The 14,992-nt window shown below is 39.6% G+C and overlaps 1 protein-coding gene across 1 annotated transcript in view; it reads right to left on the reverse strand.

Annotated features, from left to right (window-relative positions):
- crispld2 (cysteine-rich secretory protein LCCL domain containing 2) overlaps window positions 1-7,928 on the reverse strand; it is a 42,539-nt gene extending 34,611 nt beyond the window's left edge. The window contains exons 1-4 of the mRNA XM_048605763.1: window positions 7,668-7,928; window positions 6,635-6,925; window positions 5,111-5,229; window positions 905-1,037 (exon numbers count right to left, since the gene is read on the reverse strand). Coding sequence (XP_048461720.1) covers window positions 905-1,037; window positions 5,111-5,229; window positions 6,635-6,859 — 477 coding nt within the window. The 5' untranslated portion in view covers window positions 6,860-6,925; window positions 7,668-7,928. The remainder of the gene's footprint in view (window positions 1-904; window positions 1,038-5,110; window positions 5,230-6,634; window positions 6,926-7,667) is intronic.
- Window positions 7,929-14,992: the final 7,064 nt, after the last annotated feature.

Genomic DNA, 14,992 nt, shown 5'->3' on the forward strand with positions numbered 1-14,992 from the left:
GTTTAACAGATAGCCTTAGTCAACTGTCCAAAAACATTAACATTGTCAGAAAGTAATTTTGAGGCTCCCTGAGAATTTACCGCAGCTAGCAAACTGAGGTAGTGCTTCATCAACTGATCCCATGTCAGTAGGCTCAGACTGTCGCAATTTCAAGTCCAAATTATGAAGCCATTTATGTTGTTGTGAAACCAAAACTGTTTTGCTTAATAATCACACACAAGTCATTACTTTCAGCCCTAAATCTTTGCAATAGATAATTCCACATCTCTCCTGAAGTTGATTTTTCTTGCTCACTTATCCACTGTATATATATATGCATATAGCAACAAAGATTAAAATTCAACTCTTCTAACTAATAAACCACATGTTTGCCAGATGTTATGTAATTCATGTTCCCAAGCAGAATACACAAACATTTTCATTTTCTCAATAACAATTCTGTAAAGCATGTGTTTTTGTTTTGAATCAAGACGGGTTTAGAATCTAAGGATCCCTACAGTGTGGAAACAGGCCATTCGGCCCAAGAAGTCCACACCAACTCTCCAAAAAGCATCCCACCAGACTCACACCCCTATTCTATCCCTGTAACCCCATGTTTCCCATGGCTATTCCACTTAACCTATAATCACTGGACACTATGCGCAATGTAGCATGGCCAATCCACCTTAACCTGTCCATCTTTGGACTGTGGGACGAAACCCGAGCACCCAGAGGAAACCCACGCAGACACAGGGAGAATATGCAAACTCCACACAGACAGTCACCTGAGGCTGGAATGGAACCTGGGTCCCTGGTGCTGTGAGGCAGCAGTGCTAACCACTGAGCCACAGTACCGCCCCAAAATCATGTGTGTATTTGTGTATTTGTTTTGAAATGTATTCTCATACTTGGCCATTTCACTTACTTGTGTGTAGTGGGTGCACATTGCACCAGAACACCTTTCAGGGCACCAAGGATTACATTCATGTACATATGGGTATGTGTAATCTTTGACTTCATCATACCAAGCTTGGACATGAGAAGCTGGAGAACGATATCTGAAACAACAGAAGAACAAATCTGTCACAGCCACTACTTGCAAGTCATATTGCTGGTCAATCAGATTCACAAATACCTATTTAATCCCATGCAAACATCTTCAAGTTATAAGAACTTAGAAAATAGGAGCAGGAATAGGCCTTGCAACCCTTTGAAACTGCTCCACCATTCAATAAGGTCATGTTTTATTTGATCATAGCCTCAAGCTTCTTTATTGCTTGTTCGAAATAACCTTTGATTTGCTTATGGTTCACAAATCTGTCTATTTCAGCTTCAAATATATTCAAGGATTCAAGCTGCATGGTTCTCTGGTGTAGAGAATTCCAAAGATTTACAACTTTCTGAGAGAAGAAATTCCTCATCTCCAGTTGATTTCTGATGGTGTCGTATATGGTGAGTCATGATCAAGTATAATCTTCAAGTGAATTAGAGTTGTTGAGCAGGGTATAATTTGAACAGGGAAGGTGCAAAAAAGATTGACTGCCCCATTTAAAGTCTTAAATTTTGCCTTTAATTTTATATAATTTTGATTTTATGTTGTTATGTAGTTAATGAACAAATTTTGCAGCAGTTTGTGATTCATATTAGACCTGAGGAACTGAGATACAAAACTGAGAGTCTACAATTTCACATTGATGATTACAGAATGACAATTGTACACAAAGCGTTTCCTTTGTTAAGGGAATAATTTTTAAGTTCATGCAAAAGCAAGATTTTTAATATGCTACTCATTGATCACATGTTGTGTAACAGATAGGAAGTCAGAAAATATAGACTCGTGCTTACCTGTCTCTCTTACTTTGTTTTAATCTTAGCATGAGGGGATGTATTGTCTATTGCTCCTTGCCTTGAATCGTTTTTAGCAGACATGAAAGGCAGTAAAAGGGGTATCATGTTGGGATTGTCGTTATATCTAATCTGAACCAGCTAAGTATGATGGATTTCCTTCTCAAAGGACACTACTGAAACACTTGGGATTTTTCAACTTATAGCAATTCTAGCATTTTAATAATTCTTCTAGCATTCAAATTCTTAACTGTAAATAGTAGGATTTGAAATCATATCATCTCAATTACTAGTCCAAAAACATAACCAGTTCACAACCCAATCTTCTTCTCCTGATTCTTGCACTCTAGATCTCTACTTCTCTTTGTTCTTTATTTCCTTCTCTCCTTTCAGATTGGTGGTGATGGATGGTAGGGCCTGATGTGTCAAAGAAATGAGTAACCAATAGGTGGAAGCTACTTGTGGGCTGGGAGTTGGAGAAAAGCTGTGCTCCTCAGCAACTCCTTTCTCCTTCCCTTCACCAACCATTCGTGTTTGCATCTCCATTGTGTCTCACCCATCATCATTTTACAACCTTAGCTTTCCTTCCTACTGTCACTCTCTCACCTCTTTGTCTTTGATCTACACAATTTGCCTCATGTAACTTCCTGTTGTCCACTATGAATCATCTTATCATTAAGCCTCCGTCTAGACCTTCCCCACTCCAATCTTGAGATAAGAAGCCAGAAATCACTGATCTCCTCTTTCATCTCATTTATTTCCTTCAATATACTTTTATTTGTTTTCACAAGTGAACTTGCATATTTGCACCTCTCTGACTGATTGGCATTAATAGTTTCAAACACGGTAAGACATTGACAGTTACACAAACCAGTTTAAATGATTTGCAGCCATCTTTTCTAACGTCAGAAAATATAGATGTTACAATTAGTTGGCTTCAACAAAAAACAAAGAACAAAAAAACAAAGAACAATACAGCACAGGAACAGGCCCTTTGGCCCTCCAAGCCTGCGCCGACACATTTTGCCCTTCCATATTAAAACTGTCTTCACTTACACTTCACAACAACTGTTTCTTTTTGCAAAGATTAGCACAATGAGATATGACTTTCTACCCAATATTGCTAATTCTTTCTCATTTATTTTCTAACCTCAGTCTCCCTTCCTCAGTTTAATGTGCTTTGAAGTTGATTGAATCCAAAACAAAAGCTACAGCCAGAATGCAGTCATTATTGATTGTCTCATTCACACAACCCCTATTTTAAAAAGAAATATCCAATATAAGCTTTCTTCTTTTCTCAAGCTTAGTGGCATATGAGGCAAACAAAGCTTGTGTCTATTTCCATAGCTTGCTTTTCCCGAAACAAATCACTGATCTGTCACCAGAGGCACGTTCCACACCAAACATGGCTAACCAGGAGTCACATCTTCTCTTGCTGCCAGCACTTGGCACATAAGGAGGATTTACTGGCTGATAATCAATCTACCTGGTCATGTTATGACAGCACTTTCCATGGCCATTAGCACGTCTAAGGGGACTTAAACCGGGAGCTTTTGGCCCAGAGGTAGAGATACTCCAGCTGCGTCACAAGACCGCCCCCAATTTTTCAAAAAGGCAAAAGGCCAAAAAGTGCTGGAAACTGAGGGAAAACAGCCCAACAACACATCTAGCAATGAATTGTAGGAACTTGGGTACATTGCAAATTAAATTGCAATGATTCAAATAGCAGCATCAAATCTCTGGTCAAAAATATCAAATTCAATTCTCAGCTTTTAGGAGAAATTAAAGTTTTCAAATCAAATCTTGCACAAGGGAACAATCGGTAATTTTGCTGGGAAATTAATTGTTTTTACTATTTACTAAGATCTTTACTTTGGAGATTAATATTTTCAATGACTATAAAAGACAATGTTTCAATTGAAAATTATTCAGAAAGCATTTCATATAATTTGTGAGGCAAAGCCACCAGCTGGTCAGATGGTGCAGGTACAGGAAGATTAATTTATAATGGAAAAACCTATTACAGGTGTGGATATAGAAAGCTATCTATGATGGTTAAATATTCAAACGAAAGTGTGGCAATGTGTATAAGTTGGTAGAAAATGTGGGCAGTGTGTAACTGATTTGAAATGATTTCTACTTAAATAGCATACGTTTATAGCAATTTGGGATGCGTGCGGTGAAGTTGGTGGAAGCAGAAGCAGTGCAGGTTGAGGAGTTGCAGGAAATGTAAAACTGAGATGCTACTCTGCCACCACTGGATGAGGGATTTCATTACAGAATTACAAGCTCATGTTTGTAGCTTTCATTATGTATGCAGAAACAAAAATATGCAGTGTTACAGAAACAGCTGACAAAACTTATACAGCTTTGATGGCAGGAAGTGTACACTGACATGAGTTTTTTTTTAATAATGCAGAGCAACAACTGGATCCCAACATTTTTCCATATAAGAATCATCAACCTGAAATTGCAGAGAGGAATTTTTCTGACATTATTTCCCACAAATTAACTTGGGTTCTTATCTGTTTATTTGTTTGCTCCAAGAGATCTCATAATTTTTAAAGTTAAACTTTGTGAACATAGAAAATAGGTGCAGGAGTAGGCCATTCAGCCCTTTGAGCCTGTAATGCTATTCAGTATGATCAGAGTTGATCATCCAACTCAATAACCTGTTCCTGCTTTTCTCCCGTACCCTTTGATCCCTTTGGACCCAAATGTCATATCCAACTCCTTCTTAAAATCATACAATATTTTGGCCTTGACTGCCTTCTTTGCTAGTGAATCCTGCAGGCTCACCACTCACTGGGTGAAGAAATTTCTCCTTATCTCAGTCCTAAATGGTCTACGCTGTATTCTTCGACTTTGACCCCTGGTTGTAGACTCCCCCATCTTCGGGAACATCCTTCCCACATTTATCCTGTTTATTCCTGTTAGAATCTTGTAGGTTTCCATGAAATTCTTCTGAATGCCAGTGAATATAATCCTAACCGATTCAACCTCTCTACATATGTCCATCCTATCATCCCAGGAATCAGTCAGGTAAACCTTTGCTGCACTCCCTTTATAACAAGAACATCCTTCCTTAGATAAGGAGATCAAATCTGCACACAATATTCCAGCTATGATGCAAATAGTGTCCGTCAACCTGGGTGTGCTGACCATAAGATCAGATCCACTATCCTAAGAAACATCCTGAACTTGTTTTGGAATGATCCAAACTTTGAAATGTGGGATCCGTGTTCAGAAATAAGTACAATATAATGAGCTTGTGTAAGACCCTTACCTTCCCCAGTGTACTGCCAGGTTCTGACCTATTGACTTGAGCAAATGGGAAGGACCATGGTCCCAAATGCATTGCTGGGCCCAGCTCTCAGCAGACCGTTCCAATTCATAATCCCATTCCTACAAAGCAACACACCATGCATTGAATAATAACTCATTCACTATTTCAATAAATAATTCATTCTGAGTCAGGAATAACACTTAGAGTTAAAACATTCCATATAATAGCCCCATCTTTAAATTTTATTACAGACTTCTACACGTACTGTTCACTCATTCCCACAAACTAATCCACTTCAGTGCAGTAATAATGAGTCAAGCCATCTGAATTAAAAGTTGAAAATGAGGTAACTCCTAAAATGATGATGTTAATAATTTAGATCCCTACTCCCAGACCAAAGATCCCTTTTTCTGTTGTATTCATTTTGTGTCTAATTTACTTAAAACTCCAGTTATAAGAAATTTAAGATTACATTTTGTTGGTATGGGAAAGGAGAAATAAGAGGGGTTGGCAGGTTTGATTGAATATTTAGAATCAAAATGACTAGTTTTCTCAATTAATAGCGCTGAAAATAACTGCATTACTTACACAAGCACTTATCAATTTTCCCTGTTTTATTTATCCATTGCCTACTCCTAGTTTCTTCATGTTAGTTAAAGCCTTGCCCATAGTCAACTTGAAATAGTCACAACAGGAAAACAGATCTTCAGGAAAATGGAAATCACACACATTGAAACAGTGTTGTAAGAAGTGATTTAGTGGATGTCTCTTCCAGAAGCCAATAAATAAAAAAAGTTTCTTCACATTTTCCTCAACATGTAGTCTGCTAGGTTTACATCATCAGCAGGCTAGAAAAATCAAACACATCAATGTAATGCTTCCATCCATATTTATAGAGTGGACAAAGCCAGGCTCCTCTGGCTACAGGGTAGGCCAAGTCCTGTGGAGGCTTGGTTCAACATTGCACGGAACATCCCAACAAATCAGTGCATTAAGCATCCCAAGACAAAGCAAGAATGCGTGGAGCACCCCATGTCATTTTGCTGGAATGACTGTTAAAAGCCAGAAAGAACATTTCCAGCAGTATACAGCGGTACACACACACACACCATGCTGGAGACAGAAAAGGAACAAAAGCACAGAAGTGAAACTTCTTTTTGTATCTGAGATGATGTCTGTTTTAAGTTGTTAATTTGAGAAGTTCCTTCCCCCATGATTACCAATTCAGTATCCAATGATGGTGAAAATTATGGCAGGGCTTCCTAAGGTAGGGATGGACACACAAAGGAGGTCACAAGCTGAAATTTCAGGGCTGTCAATTTCAGGGCAGGAATAGCTGTCACAGGACTCTGACCGAGTTATAACAACCGTGTCTGGTGCTAACAGATAGCCACCCTCCTTACACACTACCCCCTGCTGTCCCTCCACATAGTCCTCCCTTTGGGAATACACAATTCACATGCCTCCAAATGAGGTCACAGCTTTAAACATGTTGGAAAGCACTGACCTCTGGCATCTACTCACCATGTATTCCATGTTGGAGGATGAAGGATAGACCTCTCCCCTCAGGTGGTTGTGAAGCTGCAAAATCTCATCTTTGTCAATCTGGGAGATGGATCTCTTGGCTCTGGAGTGGAAGTTTTTGAGCAAACGTTCGAAATGTGTGGCATTGGGCAAATTCCGGCAGCTTGAGTCTTGCACCAAGGCTATTAATGTGGCAAATAGGATCCAGGAGTGGCAAGGACTCATGTCTTGAGGAATGGTCGGGCTCAAGCAACAGACTGACGCCAAACACTTAATGGGCTGGGTCTGGAACTATAACAAAAAAAGAGGTCAAACTCAACAGCTGTTAAAGTAACTGGGCATAAATTTCATAACTGCTATGTTAATGCATTGTGAAGTTATTCTGAGCCTAAAACTGTTTGTGAGTAAGTACTGATGCTGAAAGATAAATGACTAAATTATTGAATATAAATATATTATTATCTTGGCTCTAAGAGCTGAAGGGTTCATAGTGCAAATGCAGCAGTGAGGTTAAGGAACTGTATAAACTGGAGTCTTTGCTACTTGAGCTGTTTCTACATGAACGGTACAACCAGTTTGGTAACTTGGATCAGAAGGTAGAGTGCAATGCGATCATACAAAGTCAATTCCAGCGACTCGGTTAAAGATTATTGTTTGATGAACGTGTCTCTAGTCCCGTCTATCAGCCGGAATCCAGAGAACGGTCCCCGATAGATGCTGGATGTGTGAAAGGTATCTCCCGGAATGATCCGCCTATACATCCAGAAAACGACCGGGAGGCGGTGGGGGGAGGGCTCAGCGGCTATCGGACACAAGGAGCAATTTTAAACCCTCTGAACTCAGAACTTTACCGTGAAGGTAGTGAGAACCTTTCGCGTCCGGGATTGTGTCAGTAAATAATGCCAAACAATTCAGCAGCTGTCTCTGTTTATGTTCTGCCTAAAACAAGAGTATTTTGGGCGGATCAGTGCAAATTAATCAGCGGATTGTAAACTAAGAAACCCCCCCTCACCCAGTCCGCACTGTTACTCACCTTGCGACAAGTCCAAATGCGGACCAGAGGCAGAGGGAGAAGTAAGAGGGGGGGGGGGGGGGGGAGTGAATCTTAGCTTCCTTGCGCCGCCTCAATTTCGCTGCACAGTGTGTGTTCCTTTGAAGCGGAGTTGGGCTGTTGTGGGGTAGTTTGTAGCAATCTGGTCCTTGGTCAGTTTCCCAGCCGGGCACTGAATCTCAGATCGATAGCGGCTCTCTCCGTCTCTACAGAAACCGGTTGCTGAATTTATATGTTTCTGCTGGGGGCAGGAGCGGGGTAAAAGCCAGCCTGGTCATATCCTGTAAAATGATGTTGTTGGCTCCGGACCTGCCGTGACGCTGCTCGAAGTGACGATTGGGCTCTGATGCAAACATCTTTTGTCTTAAGTTTGGACTTTTTTCTCTCTCTCTTTCTCTCTGTTCCGCTGCATTCACATGTTTCACTGATGCTACTGCAGGTTCGCAAAACAAAAATAGAAAACAAAATCGCGTCTTGTAGCTTCCATGTAGACAGTAGCAGGCTTTCCCCAGAATGTGTAGCATTGAGTTTGAGTAATCCTTAGTTAGACAGGGCAATCAGCACTGCATGTTTCTGGCTTCTGGTCTGTCCCCATTGCCCAGGCGGCGAATTCACTGAAAAAGCAAACACTGTTAACCCCATTCATCTGAAAAGGGGAGAAAAGAGGCATTGAACACTGCAGCTAACTCATTTTTTTTTATTCAACTAAAAAGAAGCAATGCACTTTCACAATACATTGTTTTAAATGAAGAACAGATATATCTTTTTCTAACGTATGCTGTGGAAGGATTACTCAACCCAAAACGTTAACTCAAATGTCTATCCAGACCTGCTGAGCTTTTCCAGTAATTTCTGGTTTTGTACCTTTTTTTCTAATTTGATTTTCATCCACCAATGCAACTGGACAGCAGGGAATTCTTTTGCATCGCACAGTATTGTAAATCTGATTTGTGAGTATTTTCAGGTTTAATGCACTGTAAGTTGTTGTTCAGTTTCATTAATAGGGTGGTCTTTACATTTTGCCAGTGCCAATTTTTAAAGGAATTTTCAATGCCCCAGTCTGCTTTGTTCCCCTAATGCAGGGATTAACAATACCTACATCAGTCGGCATGAAGAGACTAGGAGGGAAGATGTTTTTTGCACAGTGATCGACTTAAATGATCTTACGGCTAATTCACAGCATCCCTTATCCCAAAGTGATATTTGGAAGTTTGTATCATGTTTTACAACAGCAAACGGATAGCCAACTTGAAGTTTTACTGTTTTCCTTTCCTTAAAATGCGAAGTTGTTTCTTTTTCAGACTTTCACATTTACGTTTTTAATTCCATATCTATTTATCTATCATTAAAAGTACCATTTTATAAATCTTCTGGTCTTTCTCCAATTAATCATAGGTACTGAGATGAATAAAACGGAAAGTCTGATGTTTTATAGAAACAAGTTAAAACTGAAATAATCATCTGCTTCGTGATATGTTGACTGAAACATTTTTGCGTGGGTAAAGTTACATTTGGATCAAATATTGTCCAGTCGGACAGGTCATTTCGATGGATGGGTTATTGCGAGTCCTTCAATAGTTTTGTTGAACTATCTCTGCAAATTTCTATTGGGGTGCCCTCTAGCGATAACTCACGCTTTAGACTGGAACTTTGAAAATAAGTCAAAGATTTTCTGGTTGTTGACTGACATTGTTACTGCAAACTCACAGGCCCCAGGAATAAGGTTCATGTGAAATGGTTGATCTGCCCTCCCTATTACAGAACAATTTCCATGAAGCTGAGGAGGAATAGATTCTGAGACAGAGGAACACAGATTGTTTTAACTAGGTTCAAATGGGTTTTAACTGTGCAGTATGTGTGTATTGTAGTGCAAATGAACACACAAATTAGAAGTACTACTTAGCAGAATTAGAATTAGAATTAACTTTATTATCACATACTCAAATGAGTACAGTAAAAAGTGTACAAGTCACCACTTATGGCATCATCTTAGGTACAAATGTCCCTAGGTAAAGCTTTCACGATTACAGTTCTTGGAAAAACAGAGAAGTAAAAAAAACTAGCATTGCAGATTTTAGAAATAAATTGTAAAATGGGGAAAAAATGTTCAGAACAACAGACTTCCAACCCAGTCCATGTTGACACCTAGCCTCCAGTCCACATTGGGCCTTGACTCCAGACCACGCCTAGCTTCACCTCAGGATACACAAGGTCCGGACATTACACTGCCAAACCGAGAGACCACCATATACTGCCCAGAGACCACCACACTGGGCCACTGGGAGATTGTCACATTATTACACTGAGCTATGGGGAGCAAACAGGCGAGTCTGCTGAACTGTATAGTTATTTTAAAGATGGCACAGATACGACAGGTCCAAAGAAGAATCATATCAGACTCAAAATGTTAATTCTGTTTCTCTCCCCACAGATGTTGCCAAACCTGCTGAGCTTCTGAAGCACTTTATGTGTTTTTATTACAGGTCTACTTGTGTGTTACAAGGCTCTGTGAATCTCTGAGTAATTGTTCTGTTGTGCTTATTATCTGAGTCCACTGCCCTAAGTGGAGTTATTTGTTTTGACTTTAACAAGATTTTACCCCCTATTTATCTCTGATTATTAGAGATTAAAATTTGTAAAATCAAACTAGTATAACACATGAATTCAGAGCAGGTGTAGGCCATTTAGCCCTTCAAGCCTGTTTGACCATTCTACAAGATCATTGTTGATCTTAATATGGCCTCAAATCCACTTTTCTACCCCCGATGCATAGAAAACAGGGGCAGGAGTTGGCCATTCGGCCCTTCAAGTCAGTTCCACTATTCAGTACGATCGTAGCTGACTATTTAACTCAATACCCTGAACCTTCTTTAACATCCTTTTGATCTCTTTAGCTCTAAGAACTATATCAAACTGCTTCTTGAAAATGTTCAGTGTTTTGACCTCAACTGCATTGTGTGTAGCACAGAACTCCACAGGCTCATCACACTCTGGGTGAAGACATTTTTCCACATTTCAGTCATAAATGACCTACCTCGTGTCCTTAGACCATGACCCTGGTTCTGCACTCAACAGTCATCAGGAACATCCTTCTAACAATATCCTTCCAAGGAATCAATTTACCTCAGCCTTAAAAATATTCAATGATCCAACCTCCACCATTCTCTGGAGTAAAGAATTCCACAGGTGCTCAACATGCTGAGAGAAAAAAAAAATCTCTTTGTCGCTGCCTTAAATGGGAGACCCATTATGTTAAAATTGTGTTCTTTAGTTCTAGTCTTGTCCATAAGGGACAACACCCTCTCAGCAGGCACCATATCAAGTCCCCACAGGATCTTATCAATGTCAGTAAGATCAACTTTCATTCTCCTCAAAACATATCTTTGTGACATTTGAAAGAACAAAGCAATCCACTATTTATAAATATGCTTATGTAAGTACTAATAGTGAATAATTAGACAGGGAGTCTTAAAAGCCTTGAAAGCTTTTATAAAATTTGGGATATTTGACATTTTTAGACTAGGACTGTATTTGAAAAATTGCGCATATTAAGGTTCAGTGAAAAAATAGTATGACTATCCTCCACACGAGCAGTACCCCAGTTGCATAGTACCATTTTCCTCTTTTTCCTTTTATCAATCATCTATCTAGGCTTTTCTAAATAGTAACATGGTCACTGTGTCATTCTCTGACATCAGTAATTCAATCAGCAGTGTCACAATTTTTTGCATAAACATTTTCCAATTACTTGTCCTATGTTTCTTGCATTAGGTTTATGCCTATATATTAGACATTTCAATGATTGGAAAACATTGTTTTTTTGTCTACTGTGTCTCATCCTTTCATATGTTTAAATATCTCTGACAGGCATAATTTTGCAAGAGTGATTCATGGACTTATTTGCAAAGCCTAAATACATGCCAGTGATTAATTCAAAATACTTACTATGCAACCAGTGTCCTGCACAAGGGCATCAGCTTTGATGCATATCAGCTACAGACCTGACTGCTCGAGACTATGACTGTAAGATCTTACTGGCCCCACAGCGACTAGATCAAAATTAAGGTTCAAACTGTTGAACTATATATAACTTCCACACAATTCACAGTGCATGGACGTCTATAACTATTATAATGACATGCCAGCTGCAGCATAAATTTATGCCGTTTTAACTATTGCAGAAATGAATAAAGTTCCATCAAACTCTTTAGTTCAATCTTCAAACAGCTTATAACTTATATCTTCAAGCATATCTTCTATATCCTATTCCTGCACATTCATATCCAGCTATCTCTTTGTGAAGTACTTTTGAATGTTCTACTTCATTAAACATGCATTTTAGTAATGAAGATGGTAGCCATCATGTGGAGATATTGGTGTTGGACTGGGGTGGACAAAGTCAAAAGTGACATGACACCAGGCTATAGTCCAACAGGTTTATTTAAAATCACAGCCTTTCGGAGCACTGTTCCTTCATCAGGTGAAGGGACAAAGGAGCAGCGCTCCAAAAGCATGTGATTTTAAATAAACCTGTTGGACTATAACCAGGTGTCATGTGACTTCTGACTTGGCAATGAAGAAGCAGTAAGATATTGATATGAAACACCAAAGTGAAAGAAGGTATAAATACGATTATTTTGTATTTTATTCTGTTCAAGTCCTTGGTTTAGTGTTGACCTTGCCTACTAAGTTATAAAAGTCTAAGTTTAAAGTTGTAAACCCTGGGTGCTGAGGAAGGGTCACTCAGCCCGAAATGTTAACTCTGATTTCTCTCCACTGTTGCTGCCAAACCTGCTGAACTTTTCCAGCAATTTCTGTTTTGTATCCAAAAACACATGGCGCAGGACATATATTTGTACCTCATTCCTGTCCCACATGGCCCTCCATTATTTGGACATTTTCAGACTGCATGTCTGGCATCCAGCACAGAATGATCAGAAATTTCCTTCAATTAAATATTGCTGGTAAAAGCTATTGGGCTGGATATTATATGCCCCTGCTGGGTATATTTTCAGCAGAAAAGCACAAAATATAGGCCACTGGCTGGCCCACCATCTTGCCACTCATCCCTGAGTTCATCCCCAAAACAGAGGGTAGGTGGGCTTGAAAATCAGTAGCTTACCTACCAAGTGCACATAAATAATTAAGCTTGTTAAAAGCTCAACTAGCCCCAATATTATGCTGCCCACACAAAAATACAGTTGGCATGGACAGTGGACCTTTTGAAAGGTGCTTAAATGTCAGGAAGGAAATAGGGTACTATCACACCCCAAATCCCCTTGCCCCAGAAGATGGCATCCTTCCTTCCTTCCCATTTGCGTGTTCTGTAAACACCACTGTAATGAGATGTGCCTTTAAGAGGGATTTGTTCTGTCCTCCTTCTCTTGAACAGGCATGTTATAAATGATATATGGAGGTATCTGCTCCATAACAAGCAGAGTAAATAGGGTTTTTTAAGAAAAATTAGTCAAAAGAAGCATGAGTAAGTGGAGTCAGGCTCACAAAGACCCAGGGTTTTAGTTTTTCCTTTCAGTTGTTGGAATTTGAGGATTTGGAGTTGAAGCTGCCAGATACAGCTCTCTCTGCTGCTGCTGCAAAAAGCTTGAGTTCACTCTCTACTGCTAGATACATTCTGTTGGAGTTCTTCCCCAGGAATGGAGATAGTACATGAGTGAATCTGATTTGCTGAATTTGCCTTTGTCATGGGTGTGTTTATGGGATGCTGCTATAGTGGAACAGTTGATGAATAGTAATTAAAATATATGTTATTTTGTTAGGAGATAGAGTTAGTGTTAAGTAGATGGAGTTAGTTATGCCATTTTTTGTTTGTATTTTAACTGTGGTTGAAGAAGAAAGTGTGTTTTGCTTAAAGTCTAGTAGTTTGACCAATCGAATCACACCTGGAATGCAGTGCTTTACACCTGCCTCTAAATAAGTTAAAAGTTAGGGTCTAAGCTATCTCCTTGATATATTTTGAAGGGGTTTAGTCTGGTCCATAACAACACCCCCTTTTCCCCCTTTCTTAAGGGACTAACACCACCTCCACCACACACCCAAAGCTCCTGAACTTCCATCAATCAGGTTTCCATCGGACCTCCTGCCTATGGTCTCAGGAATGCCCTCTCTGGAACCCTAGCACTACCGATGGAGCTGCTGGCCGAGAGCTCCAGAAGTTGGGACTTACTCCCAAGTGAGGGTCAGAAGTCCCACCGTGAGCTCATTTATATTGTTCATCACACCAACCTTAGCTTATCTGCTGCTGAAACCCTCACCCATACCTTTGTTACCTCCAGACTTCACTCTTTCAAAGCAATTGTAGCAGCTGTTAGGGTCGACCAGAACTCTGCTGCTCAGTTTTCATTCAACGGTCATCCAACCTGCAATGGTTCCCAGATAAGCAAGTCTCCATAATAAAATTCTCATCCTTGTTTCCAAATACCTCCATGACATTCTCCTCCCTATCTCTGCAACCTCCTATAGCTGAACAAACCTTTCAGATACCTGCTGTACTCTAACTGTAGCCTTTTGCACACCCCTGATTTTCATCACTTTTGCAGTCATACCTTTGAGTGCTAATGCTCCAAACTTCAGAAAATCCTGCCTAAACCTTTTCATCTCTCTAGCTCCTTTTCTTCCTTTAAGACACTCTCTCAAATCTAACTCTTTGATCAATCTCTTTGTCATCTGCCCTAGTATTGCCATATGTGGCTGAATGTCAACTTTTATTTCAACCCACTGTTGTGAAGCACATTTTGATTTTTTACATGCTATATGTAATTGACAAAGTTGCAAAGGGTAAATCAGGTCTCGTTAAACTGATTGAAATTTTTGAAAAGGTGGCTAAGGGAGTGAAAAGGGGAATATCTATAGATTTTATTTATATGGCCTTCTAGAAGCCACTTGATAAAGTCCCTCATAAGAAACTGTTAGGTAAAGTTGAAGCCCATCAAATTGAAGGCAAATTATTGGCCTGGTTCGCAAATTAACTGAGCAGTAGGAGGCAAGAGTATAGATCGCAGTAAAATTGATATTGTCACTGAAGGGGTGTGACTTAATGATGTTCTGAAAGGATCTGAGTTGGATCTGAACTATTTGCTGCATGTCACATATTCAAAGTTATAGATAACACAAAGGTAAAATGATAACAATATTAAAAGATTAAGTAAATGTGTCAAATGACGTTGAATGTAGGCAGGTATGAGCTCATTCCCATGGAACAAAAAGCAGCTCACTTTCTAAGTGGTGAAAATCTAAGGCAGTGAAAGTCCAAAGAGGTTTAGGGGCCCTGGTATGTAGATTAAAATGCT

Source organism: Rhincodon typus, chromosome 15 (genome assembly GCF_021869965.1).
Source record: "Rhincodon typus isolate 14 chromosome 15, sRhiTyp1.1, whole genome shotgun sequence".
NCBI lineage: Eukaryota > Metazoa > Chordata > Chondrichthyes > Orectolobiformes > Rhincodontidae > Rhincodon > Rhincodon typus.